At 36.6% G+C, this 17,995-nt stretch overlaps 1 protein-coding gene across 4 annotated transcripts; it reads right to left on the reverse strand.

Moving 5' to 3' along the window:
- Positions 1-272: 272 nt before the first annotated feature.
- lsr (lipolysis stimulated lipoprotein receptor) lies at positions 273-14,134 on the reverse strand. 4 transcript variants are annotated; one of them, XM_048160058.1, is made up of 11 exons: positions 13,888-14,134; positions 11,169-11,495; positions 10,796-10,915; positions 10,248-10,304; positions 8,284-8,430; positions 7,201-7,389; positions 7,052-7,102; positions 6,652-6,765; positions 5,415-5,703; positions 4,871-5,336; positions 273-1,057 (listed from the first exon to the last, which is right to left on the reverse strand). In XM_048160058.1, the coding sequence occupies exons 1-11, from the start codon at positions 13,925-13,927 to the stop codon at positions 1,022-1,024; spliced, it is 1,836 nt and encodes a 611-aa protein (XP_048016015.1). In that variant the 5' UTR covers positions 13,928-14,134; the 3' UTR covers positions 273-1,021. The 4 variants fall into 4 exon arrangements, with proteins under 4 accessions (XP_048016015.1, XP_048016013.1, XP_048016017.1 ...); XM_048160056.1 differs by having other exon boundaries at positions 6,637-6,765; XM_048160060.1 differs by lacking the exon at positions 10,248-10,304 and having other exon boundaries at positions 13,888-14,131.
- Positions 14,135-17,995: the final 3,861 nt, after the last annotated feature.

The following is a 17,995-nucleotide window of genomic DNA, read 5'->3' on the forward strand; positions in this document are numbered from 1 at the left end:
CCAGAACAAAGCTGCCAAAAACAGGAACTTAAACTTCACAGAAGCATTTCTAACATTAAATGCATATTTAAACTGCAGACATACAAATTAAATACCTCGGCTCAATGATAATCAATGTTATTGTCATTTTATGCATATGAATTCTGTATGACATACCTGCCATTATTGCACATGGATAGTAAACTGCCATCTAGTGGGCACAATTCAGAAACACCAAATAATACAAAAAAAAAAAGTGTCACATTGATCCCTAACAAGACAACAAACCTAAATACAATAGAAAAGCTTTATTGAAAATTGACATTCCAGAACTGTACAAAAATAGCAAAATGACAAACGAATGTATGACCAAACCTCAGATTAGAGTAAGTATTAAACATATGTATAAAATAAAAACACATTTAAAAAAAAAAAAAGAGAAAAAAAAGCACATTCAGGGGTATTTCATAGTTCTTGCATTTGTAAATGTGCATAATGTTTGTTTAAAAAAAAAAAAAAAAAAAAATGCATTATATAATCACCCACTTGCAGAAACTGCATGATGCCTCAAACACAATAAGAGAATTTCAGTCCATACAAAGATCATTTCTTTGTTACATTACAATGACTAAAAATCCACACCTGAAAACCTAAAAGGCTCAAATGTTCATCTTTTTTTCCATTTCACAAATGAACATCTATTAAAAACGCATTCATATACAGAGACAGACATATGCACAATTAAAAATAACTGCTGATGCCAGTTTTCAAAAAAATGTTCATGGCAGGAAACAAATCATAAAAAATGCTTATAATCTGCTATTTCATGTTCATAAACAAGCCTACATAACAGTGAAATAATCGAAACTATATGGCTATACAGTTATTATCATTAAAAATATCCCATAAAAATACAAGACGTTTGAATATCAACAAAAATTCTTCTTAGCAATCAACATAAAACTCAAAAACACACACACAAGTGTTGTGAAAAAGCAGAGGAAACACACACAGCTGCTTCAGAGACATACACACTGCTGTGTCACACCACCAGACTCTCTCTGCTCACAGCTCCATTCTGACCAAAGAAAAAAAAACAGCACAACTTTGTGTTAGTATTAAAACATGCCTGAATATTAAAGTATTGTGTCCTATTCTTCTGACCGTCACTTAACATTGACAAAGAAAAGCCACAATTTGAAATGGAAAATGTCCAGAAAAAAAATGTTTCAGCTAAAAGGTGGAAGCTATGTTTTGATCATAGCTAGTTTCCAGCTGGACCACCTAAAGCAAGCATGACCCAATTTTCTTCCAGCAGAGTCATGACAACTGACTTGCTGAACTCTGTACACAAACAAAATAGCTAACTATTTAACTAACTAAATAAATACAATTTGGTACATTTTTCTTCTTACATAATGATATTATGTACCACGAACGATACTCACAATGATCAGCAATGTTTGCACTGTACAGTAGGGATGTGCCTGAAGCCTAAAATGAATAATAGACTCTACAGAGCCCCTAAAGGGACATGGTTAGGCTTGCTGCGGCAGGTTGGTTACATTACAGTACATCAGATATCACTTATCATGTGAGAGATGACTGGACAGGACAATATCGGAGGATTTGGTGGGCAACAGATCCTGATCATATCTTGTAAAATACATGGTCAATGCCTCCACTCCCTATACACCAGGGGTCGACAAGTAAGTTTGGCATCGGGCCAAAAAAATTTTGCCACTAGATGGCGGACCAGAACATAGTCCAAAGGATAATTTAAGAAATTAATTGACGAAAAATGCAACTAGAATTGCCTGTGACAGACTGTTACAGTGTAACTGGTAGTGAGCTGGTACTCTGTCCTACTACAGGATTTAACACAGTCATTAACAAAAAGCCACATTTGTGTGGCGGCATCTGGGTTTTACACTGGATAAATTAATAAAGCAGAGTACTAACACGTAACCTGGTAATTATCTTCATTCACCAACTTGCAACAGACCACCTTGCTAAAACCCATATGTGGGAGATGCAGAATGGATAAGAAATAACTCAAAAAATAAGAGGACTTGAATAAGCCCATTAATGGCATGTTTGAGTCATGCTCTTAACGAACTATGGTTTATTTCCTCTTTCCATATTGTGAATTAATAAATGTGTATCATTTTAATTTGCTTGTTACACAATGGCGCCTAACTTATTGTAATAATTATTACATAGACTAACTTTTACACTCAGAATTATTCCTTGGCATCCTCAAGTACTAAAGTGCATTTTTTAATTGTTTGCGTGCTGGAGGTACGCTATTATGTCGTGTGCAGAGTGATGTTAAAATTTAAGGCTTTGGTGAGAGAAAAAGGCACTATCGAAGTGTCTAAAGAGGAAGAGCTTGACAGCGAAAATAGGGCATACAGAAGAAGAATCTAATGACAACTATGCATTCATCCTACCTAGTTTTGTGAATGCAAAGCCAGTGTGTCTTATCTGCAACAAAGTATCTGCTAAAAATCACGTTCCGGGGGGTAAAAAGTTTTTGGTGGGGTTCTGCCTGGTAAAATTTGCATTTCAGGGGCTAAATATCATGTTATTTGCAGACATGAAAAACAACCTGCGGCAACAGTGTTAAAGTAGCCCGATTTCCTTGGGAAAAATGTGGACTTGGCAACGCTGACCATAATATGAATTTAACTGAATAATTTAAATTTAATTTCAACTCAGCCAGGTACCAACAAACCAGCATTATTTTAGTATTATTTATATACTATTATAGTATTTATTCATATTTTTAATTGCCTTTTATTTTCATTTTGGTTTATGTTTTAGTATTTTTGTTATGTGGTTTTCTCATTTTTAGATTTCTATTTAGCTTTAATTCATTTTTATTTCAGTTTTAGTAATTTTAGTACTTCAGCTAGTCTAATTTGTTTAAAGTTGAAGTTTTTCATCTAATATTTATATTTTCTTTTACTTCAAAAGAAAATTTTAATAAAAGGTTTAGTTTAGTTAAAGGGTTAGTTCACCCAAAAATGAAAATTATGTCATTAATGACTCACCCTCATGTCGTTCCAAACCCGTAAGACCTCCGTTCATCTTCAGAACACAGTTTAAAGGTCCCGTTTTTCATGGTTTTTTGAAGCTTTGATTGTGTTTATAGTGTGCAATATAACATGTTCATGTTTCGCGTGTAAAAAAAACACAGTATTTTTCACATAATTTACTTATCTGTATACCGCTGTTTCCATGGTCATAAAAACGGGCTGATGACTTCCTTGTTCTATGAAGTCCCTCCTTCAGAAATACGTAACGAGTTCTGATTGTGCCAGCGGTTCCTGTGTTGTGATTCGACAGCAGCTTAGCGCTCCTTGCCCGGAAAGGTCACGCCTCTTACCATAACGTGGAGATGCACGCGCTCAGTGTTATTGTAAACATGTCTTTAATTTTACCCTATCAATTTGAGCCGGAATCAGACTCGGTGATTGGACTGCGGGATGAAAGTAACAGCGTTTCGACGACATGGCGATAAACACACTCTACAAACGCAACTCTTGTGTATTCCTGTGGGCGGAGGTTAGTCAAAAAACTGTTTTAGTGACGTCATTAAAGAAGGAAGTAGAGGGATGTAGTCCAAACTGGCCGTTCGATGTAGGCGACTTCTGTTAAATAAAATATCTCGCTTGGCATTGAACTTTGAGCTTTAAAATTTTACAGATTTTATTTATACTCTAACAACAACATTACACACTAACTAAAGTTTGAAACATGGGATCACAAAGAACGGGACCTTTAAGATATTTTAGATTTAGTCCGAGAGATTTCTGTCCCTCCATTGAAAATGTATGTACGGTAGACTGTCCATGTCCAGAAATGTAATAAAAACATCATCAAAGTAGTCCATGTGACATCAGTGGGTTAGTTAGAAGATTTTGAAGCATCAAAAATACATTTTGGTCCAAAAATAACAAAAACTACGACTTTATTCAGCATTGTCTTCTCTGCCGGGTTTGTTGTATATCCGCTTTCAATCCACAGCGACGCTGCTTCTTCTTCTTTCCTGTTTTACGGCGGTTGGCATCCAGCTTATTGGTGCATTACCGCCCCCTTCTGCTCTGGACAGTGACGCGATTAGGACATCCGCGACATGCACACCTACGCACCATTTTAAAAAATATAGCAATACCAAAAAAATAACAAACAATGTAGAATAGCTTGAATACAGCGTGCGTCTCCCTCAGACTGTAAACGAAGCTCGGGCGCACTACATAACACGTCATCAGCGTCACTATCCGGAGCAGAAGGGGGCGGTAATGCACCAATAAGCTGGATGCCAACCGCCGTAGAAGAAGAAGCAGCAGCATCACTGTGGATATACACAGACCCGGAAGAGAAGACAATGCTGAATAAAGGTCGTAGTTTTTTGTTATTTTTGGACCAAAATGTATTTTCGATGCTTCAAAAACTTCCTAACTAACCCACTGATGTCACATGGACTACTTTGATGATGTTTTTATTACCTTTCTGGACATGGAGAGTGCACCGTACATACATTTTCAATGGAGGGACAGAAAGCTCTCGGACTAAATCTAAAATATCTTAAACTGTGTTCAGAAGATGAACGGAGGTCTTACGGGTTTGGAAACGACATGAGGGTGAGTCATTAATGACATAATTTTCATTTTTGGGTGAACTAACCCTTTAACTAAAAACATTGCAAGAAAGTGGTGTTTCAGCTGGTGCTGACCAGCTTGTTGTAAAGCTACAACTGATTTTAGCTGGATTTTCAAAAAGCTTTTAGTTTGGAATATCACCGTCAATAAAACAACCAACAATTAACCTAAAAAAAACCACAATTCATACATTTTAATAAGCACTTTTGAATCTGGCTTCTTACCTTTTTTAAGTTGCTCTTTTTGGATGATGCTAAACTGTCACTGTCGTCAGTGTAGGGAGGGGGCAGAGGTGGGAAGTTGCTATGGTTGCCACGGCGATCAGGGTTTCCAGAGGGTGGGGCGAGCGGCAGAGGTGGCGGTCCCCCACGCGGCCCCCTGTAGCGGTCAGAACGGTCGCTCTCGCTGTCGAGCCTCTCGCGGCTGCGGCCTCTCTGCTGTTCGCCTAACTTCTTCTTTTCCATGGCCTCCCTCAGGAAGCTGTCATCGTACGCGTCCCGGCCTCCGCGGCCACGATCACGCTCCAGATCCATCAGGTCATCACGACTAAGGGCGCGGCGGCCCTGAAAACCAGGCCCACGGAAGGAGTCTCCACGACGAGGACGACTATCAGGAGAGTAATTACGGGGTCGGCGGTCATCAAAGGCGCGGTCGTTTCCTCGTCCGCTGCTACTCCATTCGTCATCCGAACTAGACAGAGTAAAGCCATGTTTTAAGAAGGACTTAGCATGATTAATTATTCATCATTGCTACGATTAATTCACTTACCCTCTTCTGCCGCCCCTGGCCCCACCGTCTCGGCGAGTGGGAAGATAGTCATCACGGTCTCTGTAATTGCGGCCAACATCGTCTAAGTGTTCCATGGAGCGTGCGCGTCCTCGATTGTCAGCTCCACGCCTGTGCTCGTCCCGTCGGACGTGCTGAGAGACGCTGCTGATGGTGCTCATATTCTCGTCCACATCATCGTACACCGTGGTAAGCTGAGGTGGTCTGGCCCGACCGCGATTTCGAGAGTCTGGACCGTCGTGAAGTGAGCTCACCTCGCTCATACCATCCACTAGAGGACAGAATAAGACCAAAGCAGCAGAAATGTTTTCAATAAACAAAGCAATTACAACCAAATCATCCCCCAACCTTGGAAAAACAAGAAAGAAAATTTATAGGAAACCAAGTTGAAACAGAATTTGTTTCCTTTAGACTTGCCTTTGGACTTTCACACACACACACAAGTAGGACATGTTTGTGAATTCCTAAATCTGTCAAAAAATGGTTGATTTGAATGTTGTTCATGGACCAGCAGAGGATCTTGATCCAGGAACATGTCCTACTTAAGTCATATTAAAGGGGCTACATGTAAGAATTTTCATGTATTAATCCTTTTTTTATTGCCATGTATGTGAACAGCTTGTAACGAAACTTAAAAAAAACAAGACCTTTCCTGACTTTCTAAATTGTGTCTGAAACCCTGCAGACAGATCAGGACTCGGGATGGGATGTTTTTGTCTGGATAATCAAAAGGATGTGATGTTTACAAGACATGATGCCTTTGAATTGCAAAGTTTGTGGAAAAACATATTTACATCGCTATGATCAGATGCTTTCTTAACTGCTGTTTTCTCACCGCTGTCATTTTTGATTGTGTGTTTATTTAGTTATTGAGAGGAAAGCATGCAGAACATATTTACATATTCATCTAAATGCTGTATTTAGCAGTGTGTATGGCTGCTAAAATGGATGTTCCTTTGTGTCACTGCAAAGGTAATTCCTAAAACTTATTTTTACTTCTAAGTAAAAATGAAAAAGAACTTTGAGATCACTTTCATTCTCTTGCGCGAACATGAGCAATAATTTACAGGCCGCAGTTCACTTAAAGGCCACCAGTGTCGCTAATAACAATGGGTTTCTGAATTCTACATATAGCCCCTTTAAGCACCACTTTGTTATAACCCAACCCTCAGAGTGAAAGATAGAGCCCATCTCCAGAACTCACGACGACTGTATTTGCCTGGAGTGTTCCCTGGGCGACTGGGGTCGAGGTTGGCCAGTTCACGCTCCATGTAGTACAGCACCCGTGTTGGGTTTCCATCGTGGTCAGCCTGAACACGGTATCCACTACGGGCTGAAAAACAACACCAACATTAGATGTGAAACGAACATTTGGAAGGTTAAAAATCACTTAAAAATACAGATCGTGGTGCCTGGAGATCTACCATCCTGCAAAGTTCAGCTCCAACCTTGATCAAAAACAACTGAACTGGCTAATTAAGATCTTCAGAACACTTGATAATTACAGACAGTTGTGTTGGAACAGGGTTGGTCTGAATTCAGCAGGTAGGTAGATCTCCAGGAACAAAATTGAGCACCCCTGATTTATGTAAAGAAAGTAGTAAAGATCTCTCGCTTACTTCCTCCACCATCGTGGTCTTGCAACAACGGCACTTGAGATCCTTGGCCAACTGTAGTGGGAAGAACAAATGATCAACTAATTACATTTATTGAAGTAAAACTAGTTTGTTATACTGTCAATTTTAAGGCAATGAGAGGACGAGTCTACCTGAGCTGGCCCCGTCGTAGTCTCTGCCGTAGCCATTGGAGGGAGGACCAGCGACGCCCATCGGCATAGGGAGCATGGGTATGCCTGGTGCTGCTCCATAAGCTGGCTGTCCGTACATACTTGGGGCATAGAGGGTGGGTGCATACTGACTGGGGACACCAGACTTTGCCATTTTACCGGCCTCATATACTGCAAAAAAAATTAATATAGTGCAAGTTATGATTTAAATCAATAATGCAATAAAATTCTTGTTAACATTTAGAGAATTTTCTCTGCAAATGTTCATATCTCTGCATTCAAATTTTTACAATTGATCTGATAATTCATCAACATATAATGTAATTAATTAGATTATTTATTTTCAACTGAAAACTGACAGCACAAATTTTAAAAAAAAAAAAAAAACACAAAGGGAATTTATGAACACTTTCCTTAAACACATTTTCCACTCCAAGGGTTTATTATCGTTAACTAAAAGTAAAACTAAAATTAAAAACATATTTGTTAACAAAGCTTAAATAAAAGATGAAAAAAATAAACCTAATTGTTGTCTTTGCAACTAACTGAGATAAGCTTGAATAACTAGCTTAAATAGTAATATTTAACTTAAAGGCTATTTTTTTCTTCTCCTTGGGCCAATGCCGAAAGGAATTACTCAAAATTAAACTAAAATTAAAATGAAGATCTAAAAGCTAAATCAAAATATTGATAAAAATGATAATATAAACATGTAACTAACTGAGATAAGCTTGAGTTGAAGCACTAAAATTACTAACTGGAAATAAAAAGAAACTAAAAATTAAATAAAAAATACTTAAATAGTAATATTAAAAAAATAAAAATAAAAATAAAAATAAAAGGAATTACTCAAAAATTAAACTAAAATTAAAATGAAAATCTAAAAGCTAAATCAAAATATTGATAAAAACGATAATATAAATATATAATATATAGTGTATAAATAATACAAAAATAACACTGACCACTTCATCATTTAGACTGCCTTGTCATTCAGTTTGATTTACTTTCACCTTCCTAAATGAGGAACAGGCCATTTCTGGTTAAAAGGGGAAGTGGACTCACAGGCTCGAGGACAGCAGCAGCGCTCCGGGCAGCAGGGGCACCTGACGTAACAGCAGCAGGTGTGAGGGCAACACTGACACCAGCAGATACCAATCAGGAGCAACAGCAACAAGAAGCCCAGGACCACCAACACCACTAACAACCAGTCTGGAGAAGAACAAAAGAGACAAATCGCTTGCTTCAGATACTAAACAGAGGAATCAAGGAATTAAACAGAAAAGACTGAAAAGAGAAACCTGTGTAAATGCAATATTGGTTTTATAGTTTCATGAGAAGACTGCTCAGAAGTCATAAAACTGGGATATAATTGTATCATTATCACTAATTTCATACACACACTAATATATATATATATATATATATATATATATATATATATATATATATATATACATATATATACACTTATTTTGGTATGTCATGAGATGGGTGATTTTTATCTTCATGTGTGCACATGTCTGTCAGCTCTTGCTGCTGGCAAGCAAAAAAAAAAAAAAAAAAAAAAAAAAGTATTTGACGCACATAAAGAAAAACCAGCCGGACAGGTTTTGCCTCGCAATACTCTGCCAGGGCTTGATTCCAGCATGCACCATAACAACATCCTACATGCACAGACACAACATGACTCATGTGCAGACACACATCTTAGAAACTATTCCACAATCTGACCAAGAAAACAAACCATCAAAATCAAATACAAGATCCTTATTTGTTCAGTTAGAATATCCATATAATCTCAACCAAATTACAGAGGATTATGCAAATCTAAAGTGGCAATAATGTACAGTCAGTGAGCTAACTGAAAATTACCCCACTTATTCCATAGCTTCTTACCAATACCACATAAATAAATTAATGGATCTTTAATATTGTTTTGAGCTGAAACTGGTTTCTTACATGAGAAGAAAGAGGTTGTGGTTGTGATAAGACAGATATGAAACAAGATATGAAACTGTTGCCTGGAACAACATGAAAAAATATTTAACCACAGAATGCTGCCAATCAGAATCAAGTATTCAAATAAAAGACATATAATAGTTAGTAACTGACCTCAGTCAGAGTAGACAACATACTTAAAAGGTACACTTTTTTTAACTCAAAGGTAACTTTTTTTCTCTCTCAAAATTAACAAATAGGTAAGTTGTCGCAATGTGTGAGAAAGGTGCTCATAATAAAACAAGAATCAACATTGGCTTGGATTTTTACTTACTTTACTTTATTTATAAAGGGACCATGTACAAATTTTAACATAAATGTTTCCATTCCATGCATTGTATCGGATTTAGCTAAAAGCTCATTTTCAACCGCTTATGTTTTGGTGATGGCGAGAACTGAGGAATTTGAAATGTTGTAAAAGTGACGTGAGATGACCATTTTTATTGCTCAACAAGGTGAGTACGGTATTTATTAAACAGATACACTGCCATATGTAGCTCTCTAACAGAGTTCACTGTAAAGCATTATCTATTGTGAAGGGTCATTTCATTATGGTTGTAGCACTGTGCTGGAATTTAGTTTCAAGGATGTAACATTTCTAATAATGGGTAAAGCTACAGGGTCAAAGCTAGACTGAGCTCACAACCAAAACACACAAAATGCATGCAGTTTTTTTTGTTTTTTTAAACTGCTAGAAGGCCAAAAGTTATAGTGTGCCTTTAATTTGACACAAATAAAAACAAGGCTGTGTTCATTTCATATGTTGTACTATCGTAAAAATCTTATTTTCAATGTTTTAGCGACTGGACGCTCTAACCTTCAAGGACACAGTGACACACATTGAACACACAGTTCTTCTGTCCTTCGAAACCTTGTTTTATGAATCAAATTAAATATGATTTCTACTCTATAGGTCTATAATTTTTCTAGCCTAAGGCTGCAGTGAATAAGACCTGACTGTGGCTGGTGAAGGATTCAAGTACAGCTCCAAATTTAACCAGATCTCTAGAGAGAAGCACTTATTCTACCTTCCATGATCAGTAAATCAATGCCAGGCAGCAGGTCTGTAGTATTTGACTTTCTCTCTGTGAAAGAAAGACAAAGCCATAATTACTGAAAAAAGCCTTTCGGCATTGGCCCAAGGAGAAGAAAAAAATAGCCTTTAAGTTAATAGAATTACTACTACTGTTACTACTCTAATTATTAATATTAGTATTTATCAATATATTCTTGTTTTCTATAACATTAAAGAAATGCTCTTGAATCCTTCACAAGCAAACAGTGACCTTCCAGGTGGAAATTAATGAAAATAATCATATTTTTTAAAAATAATATAAAAAAAAAAAAAAAACAGTAAAATATTTTTTTTTTTTTTTTTTTTTTAAATGAAGAGAAAAAAAAAAAAAAACAACTTCCAAGATATCATCTAACACGGCCCTAAATCCTCATGTGCACAAAGATCCGTCAAACGCGGCAAATTTTAACGAATGAACAATGCATGCAATTGAAATCACACATGATTAAATGTTTGGGTGTCTATCAGTATGAGGTGGTCTGTCAGAAGGTAAACACTTACCAAGTACAATGAGCTCTGTAAAACACTCGCCATTCCCTGAAAGGTCCACGGCTGAGGAGACTGAACAGAGATACACACCGCTGTCTCCCCAAGCAGTCTGAGCAATGTTAAGATCTGCTTCTATATATTTATAAACAAGAAGAAAAAAGGAAAAGAAAACAGAGAAAGTAAGATCAGGTGAGGTTTCAGATGTGCTTAAATCATATCATAAATGTACATATTTGAAATTCAGGCTAAACTTGGCATATTGATGTTAATGAAAATGCAGTAATATATATCACATATTAAATTAATTAATTAATTAAAAAAATACTTCCACAATGTAAAGAAAAAAAAATACTTCCACAATGTAAAGTCAACTAAGATTACTTACTATTGGTGATGCTGACCTGACGGCCCTGGTACTCTTTCGCAAGCGTGACCGCTGTTTGTTTCGAAGCCACTGTGCGAACGGTCCTGGCACTGTCTGCACACTCTATGTTGGGGTTGTAGTTTGGGTTGGCATTGGCGATGGCATTGTCAGCACTGCTGGGGTTTAGAGCAGCTTGGATCGGGTCTCTGCAGTAGGACTTGTACCTCCAGGTGATCAGTGGAGCAGATGTATCGCTGGTAGTGTAATCACAGTGGAGTGTGACGGGCTGGAATAATATGACCACGTAGCGTGACTTACTGCAGATCACATTGACGGCTGTGGTGAAGCCTGTGGGAGAGGAGACACATTTGAATAAAATCCACAAATAAATGAAACAGGGAGATTTAAGGCATTCCCATTAACTTGGACAGGAATTAAGAATAAAACAGATCAAAGACCATCCAAATTGAAAGAAAAAAAGTCCTTTCAGGCAATAACAAAGACTCAAGCTATGTCAAAAGGCAGCACAGTACATTAAAAATGGCCTCTCATATGAAAAGTCTTAAGACGTCACAGAGACTTTCTGCAAAAAATAATTCTTAAAAAACACAAGGGAACAACAGATTATAATAAGCCATGAAAACCACATGAAAACGACTATGATTGTATCAATGAAGACGCAAACCTCATCTTTAATCTGTTTAAATAATAAAGTGACTTCTCTTAGGCTTAGATCTATTGAAAATGTTTTGAATGCACCGGAAGCAAGTGATCCTCTTGAAATTGATCTTTCAATAACTTAAATCACTATTTTTCTTACCATGATATTAGCAGTGTTTAAAGGGTTAGTTCACCCAAAAATGAAAATTCTGTCATTTATTATTCTCCCTCATGTCGTTCTACACCCATAAGACCTTCGCTCATCTTCAGAACACAAATTAAGATATTGTTGATGAAATCCGACGGATCAGTGAGGCCTCCATCGAGAGCAAAGCTCTCAATGTCCATAAAGGTACTAAAAACATATTTGAAACAGTTCATGTGAGTACAATGTTTCAATCTTAATATTATAAAGCGACAAGAATACTTTTTGTGGGCCAAAAAAAAACAAAATAACGACTTTTCAACAATATCTATATGGGCCGATTTCAAAACACTGTTTCGGATCAAAATCAGTGAATTGGAGCGGCAAAGTAATGTGATTTCAGCAGTTTAGTCTTTTCATAGGATATCCGAATTCGAAATTATTCGAAATAAAAGATTCATAAAGCACAGAAGCTTCAGGAAGCAGTGTTTTGAAAGCGGCCCATATAGATATTGTTGAAAAGTCGTTATTTTGTTTTTTTGGCACACAAAAAGTATTCTTGTCACTTTATAATATTAAGATAGAACCACTGTAGTCACATGAACTGTTTTAAATATGTTTTTAGTAGCTTTATGGATCTTGAGAGTTTCAATGGCTTTGCCCTCAATGCAGGCCTCACTGAGCCATCAGATTTCAACAACAATATCTTAATTTGAGTTCCAAAGTTGAATAAGGGTTTTACGGGTGTGGAACAACATGAGGGTGAGTAATTAATGACATCATTTTCATTTTTGGGTGAACTAACCCTTTAAATCAGAGCATTATTGTAGTCAAATTCAGGAGATGGGCTGTGTTGTTACATTTATTAGCCCCGAACTTGCAACAAATGCTCAAAGCAATAGTTCAAAGTAATATCTTTAGTATTTTTTAAAACTGTATATGGGTTAAAACTACAAACAACATCTGCTCAAACTATGAAAATTATCATTTTGACAGGAAGCCAGGAACCCATTTATATATTTAGTTAAACTGTAATATTATAATTGGTGGCTTCCTAAAAACACTTGAGGAAGGAAATCTCTTATCATACTTGACTCTCTGGTTATTATAGCACTGCTTCTTACATGTAATGTATATGTAAACAAACAAATGACATTTCATGCCTCATTATCATGCATATTCATGTTGTTAGACCTCCTCTGATAAAATATAGAGAAAGCCCCTAACATACAGCTCAAAGAACAATAGCCTTTCATAAAACCTATAATTAAACGGTCTTTTCATGCACAACAGTTTAATGATACATTGAAAACGGATAAAGTGACAGATGGTGGCCTCTACAAGCCATTCACTTCAAAAATACTCCAAAAGGGCATTTTAATCAATGTTTGGGATTACTAAAAACTTTTAACATAGGTGACATCACATTATGACATCAGGCTGTAGGTTTGACTCATGTGTCTGACCGAAACTATTTCAGTGTAAAGGGGACATGACCACCTCCCACACGGCATAATCCACATTACTCAATCCCTGAGCAACAAACACTTAAGAAAATCCAAATAAGACAAAGTGAAACCATTGCTCAATGTGTAAATACCTGAGGTCTATTTCAAAATTGATGTGCATTTGTACTCATATCTGGTATTTAAATCGATTTAGCATTAGTAATAATGTGAAGTTGGGAACGACTTAATAATGCATATGCAATGATTATTATATTATTTGGTCAATTATATTAATGAATTATAAGACAAATCATGTAACTTATGGAAAGGTCCACAAGGCCTACATGAGATCAAGTGCTGTTATAAACTAAAATCTGATAATCTATTGACATTTTCCTATACAAATACAATAATCGACGAAGAAGTGAAAACAGAAAGCACAAACTGTCACACCTGAGCTTTGGTAAAGAAGAAATAATGCACTTACCTGTGAAAAAGAAGAGGGTAAAGATGACACCCTGCCACATATTTTCTCAAGATCTTTTAAAACATAGGAGTTTTAAAAACACCCAGCATTAAATTCCCCAAAAGTAGGTAGAGAAAGTCCGAGTAGGTGTCGATAATGCAGCCGTGTTTTTCTCAGGCAGGTGCGTCCTCCATTTCCTCGTGCAGAGAGGTATGGAAGTGTAACCCGAAACTCAGGTGAGATCGACGGGCCGCAGCAAACACAATACGCGTAATATCATAGGGGTGCAGAAGAGAACAATAGTTTGCGTGTTTAAAAATATGGACTCTTATACATTTCTTCTGCTTCTTGAACAATCTCACACTATATTGAAGAACCGTATTTTGTGACTGCAGATTCGGTTTGATGAGATTAACCCAAAACGTTTAATAGTACAACGCCCTGTAATCCACCTTTGATGAGAGAAATGGTTTAGTCCACTGACTGTATCTATGAAGGCCGAGTTAATGATCGCTGAGGGTAGAGGCTTTGGTTTTGAAGTAGAACTGCTTTGATACTTCGCATATCTTTTCCAAGTAACCTAGTTAGATTCTTAAATCTAATTAAACACTTTCAAACAACTACTAACTTTATTTTGTTAATAAAACCCTTAAAGGGTTAGTTCACCCAAAAATGAAAATTCTGTCATTAATTACTCACCCTCATGTCGTTCCACACCCATAAGAACTTCGTTCATCTTCAGAACACAAATTGAGATATTTTTGATGAAATCAATAATAAAGACATAAAAATTACTTATTGGTGAGTTGTTTGTGCATTCAGAATCAGAAAAAAAGTGTCCAACCACCAAGTAGGCATGTGGTTAACACTTCTCAAAATGATTTCTGATGTTTCAAGCGCTGCAAAGATATCATCAGACAACCTAACAAAAAAGTGACATTACTGACACAAATAATAAAGTTGAAATTTTGACCTACATATAATATTTATTATATTATATCATTTACAAACATGTAATAATATACAGTGCCCTCCACAAATATTGGCACCCTTAGTAAATATGAGCAAAGGCGGCTGTGAAAATAAATCTGCATTGTTTATCTTTTTGATCTTTCATTCAAAAAATTCACAAAATTCTAACCTTTCATTGAAGGAAAAGAATTGAAAATGGGGGGAAAAGCTCATTATGAAATAAATGTTTTTCTCCAATACATGTTTGCCACAGTTATTGGCATCCCTAGAAATTCTTCTGAGTAAAATATCTCTGAAGTATATTCCCATTTACATTTTTTTAGCACACCAGGGTGACTAGGAGCATGAAATTGTGCAGCCATGACTTCCTGTTCCACAGGAGTACAAATATGTGTAAACACAAAGGCCAAATCCCCTTAATCATTCATCACAATGAGAAAAACCAAAGAATATAGTTCTGATGTGCAGCTAAAGATCGTTGAGCTTCAAAAAATAGAAAATGGGTATAAGAAAAAAGCTAACGCACTGAAAATCCCCATTTCCCCCATCAGGGAAATAATTAAGAAGTTTCAATCAACTAAAGATGTTACAAATCTGCCTGGAAGAGGACGTGTGTCTAAATCGTCCTAATGTGAAGTGAGGACGAAAGTTTGAGTGGCCAAAGACTCTCCAAGGATCACAGCTGGAGAATTGCAGAGATTAGTTGAGTCTTTAGTCCCAGAAAGCCTCAAAAAAATTATCAAACAGCACCTACATCCCCACAAGTTGTTCGGGAGGGTTTCAAGAAAAATCCTCTGCTCTCATCCCGAAACAATCTCCAGCATATTCAGTTGTCAGACAAGACTGGAACTTCAAACGGGACGAGCTTATATGGTCAGATGAAACTAAAACAAGAGCTTTTTGGCAGCAAACCCACCAGATGGGTTTGGTGCACACATGGATAAAAAGTACCCCATGCCCACGGTTAAATATGCTGCTGGATCTTTAATGCTGTGGGCCTATTTTTGTGCTGGAGGTCCTGGACATCTTGTTCAGATACGTGGTATCATGGATTCTATCAAATACTAACAGATAAAAAAAAATCAAAATCTGACCGCTTCTGCTAGAAATCTTATAATGGGCCGTGGTTGGATCTTCCATCAGGACAATGATCCAAAACAAACATCAAAACCAACACAAAAATGTGTCACTGAGCACAAAATGAAGCTTCTGCCATGGCCGTCCCAGTCCCCTGACCTGAAACCTAAAGAAAATGATTGGGGTGAAGTGAAGAGAAGAAGCACGAACATGGAGCTGGAATATGAAGGATCTGGAGAGATTCTGTATGGGGAGGAATGGTCTCTGATCTCTTGTCAGGTGTTCTCCAAACTCATCAGGCATTATAGAAGAAGACTCAGAACTGTTATCTTGGGAAAAGGACATTGCAATAATTGGGTGCCAATAATCATGGCCAACATGAACTAGATAAAAACATTTATTTCATAATGAGCTTTTCCACCCATTTTCAATTCTTTTCCTTCAATGAAAGGTTAGAATTTTGTGAATTTTTTGAATGAAAGATCAAAAAGATAAACAATGCAGATTTATTTATTATTTTTTCACAGATTTATTTATTTTCATTTATTAAGGGTGCCAATATTTGTGGAGGACACTGTATAATATGTAAACCAACGCTGAGAAATAATCGCTTTAGTAAATAAGTGCAGCGGTGTCCTATTAAAGGGTTAGTTCACCCAAAAATGAAATTTCTGTCATTACTCACCCTCATGTCGTTCCACACCCGTAAGACCTTCGTTTATCTTCGGAACACAAATTAAGATATTTTTGATCAAATCTGATGGCTCAGTGAGGCCTGCATTGACAGCACGATAATCAACACTTTCAATGGCCAGAAAGCTACTAAAAACATATTTAAAACAGTTCATGTGACTACAGTGGTTCAACCTTAATGTAATGAAGCGACGAGAATACTTTTTGTGTGCCAAAAAAAATAAATAAATAAATAATGACTTTATTCAACAATATCTAGTGATGGGCGATTTCAAAACACTGCTTCATGAAGCTTTGAATCTTTACGAATCATTTGTTTCGAATCAGTGGTTCGGAGAGTGAATCAAACTGCCAAAGTCAGTGAACTATTGAAGTTTCAAAACGCTTATGATGTAACAAAGCCTCGTTTACTGAAATCATGTAATTTTGGCACTCTGAACCACTGATTCGAAACAAATGATTCGTAGCTTCATGAAGCAGTGTTTTGAAATCGCCCTTCACTAGATATTGTGGAATAAAGTCGCTATTTTGTTATATTTGGAGCACTCGTCGCTTCATAATATTAAGGTTGAACCACTGTAGTCACATGAACTGTTTTAAATATGTTTTTAGTAGCTTTATGGGCATTGAAAGTGTTGATTATCGTGATGTCAATGCAGGCCTCACTGAGCCATCAGATTTGATCAAAAATATCTTAATTTGTGTTCCGAAGATAAACGAAGGTCTTACGGGTGTGGAACGACATGAGGGTGAGTAATGACAGAAATTTCATTTTTGGGTGAACTAACCCTTTAATAGGACACCGCTGCACTTATTTACTAAAGCGATTATTTCTCAGTGTTGGTTTACATATGATATATTATTATATAATATATAATATGCATTTAACATCATCTTAAAAAAAAAAACTTCTTATACCTATCCTTTCACTTCCTCTAATCCCTCTATATTGTAGCTTATGACACTCTCAGCACTGCCTATAACGTTTATTGTGAGCACTTCTTGTGTCTGTTTGCCTCGTCATGACGACACATTTGTTGTATTCCTCACTTGTAAGTCGCTTTGGATAAAAGCCTCTGCCAAATGAATAAATGTAAATGTAAATTATATGTTTGTAAATGATATAATATTATAAATATTATATGTAGGCCAAAATTTCGACTTTGTCAGTAATGTCACTTTTTTGTTAGGTTGTCTGATGATATCTTTGCAGCGCTTGAAACATCGGAAATCATTTTGAGAAGTGTTAACCACATAACTATTTGGTGGTTGGACACTTTTTTTCTGATTCTGAATGCACAAACAACTCACCAATAAGTAATTTTTATGTCTTTATTATTTATTAATTGCATTAAAAAAAAAGGATGTATGCATTGCTCCTTTCTAC

The sequence above is a fragment of the Megalobrama amblycephala genome, linkage group LG16 (genome assembly GCF_018812025.1).
Source record: "Megalobrama amblycephala isolate DHTTF-2021 linkage group LG16, ASM1881202v1, whole genome shotgun sequence".
Taxonomy (NCBI): domain Eukaryota; kingdom Metazoa; phylum Chordata; class Actinopteri; order Cypriniformes; family Xenocyprididae; genus Megalobrama; species Megalobrama amblycephala.

Excerpts from the sequence above, each read along its gene's own strand:
- lsr (XM_048160056.1), bottom strand. The coding sequence starts at position 13,927 with ATGTGGCAGGGTGTCATCTTTACCCTCTTCTTTTTCACAG. Across the intron at positions 10,916-11,168 it reads TCAGGTCAGCATCACCAATA|AAGCAGATCTTAACATTGCT; the intron begins GTAAGTAATCTT and ends ATAAATATATAG. Across the intron at positions 7,390-8,283 it reads CTGCTGCTGTCCTCGAGCCT|TATATGAGGCCGGTAAAATG; the intron begins GTGAGTCCACTT and ends TTTTTTTTGCAG.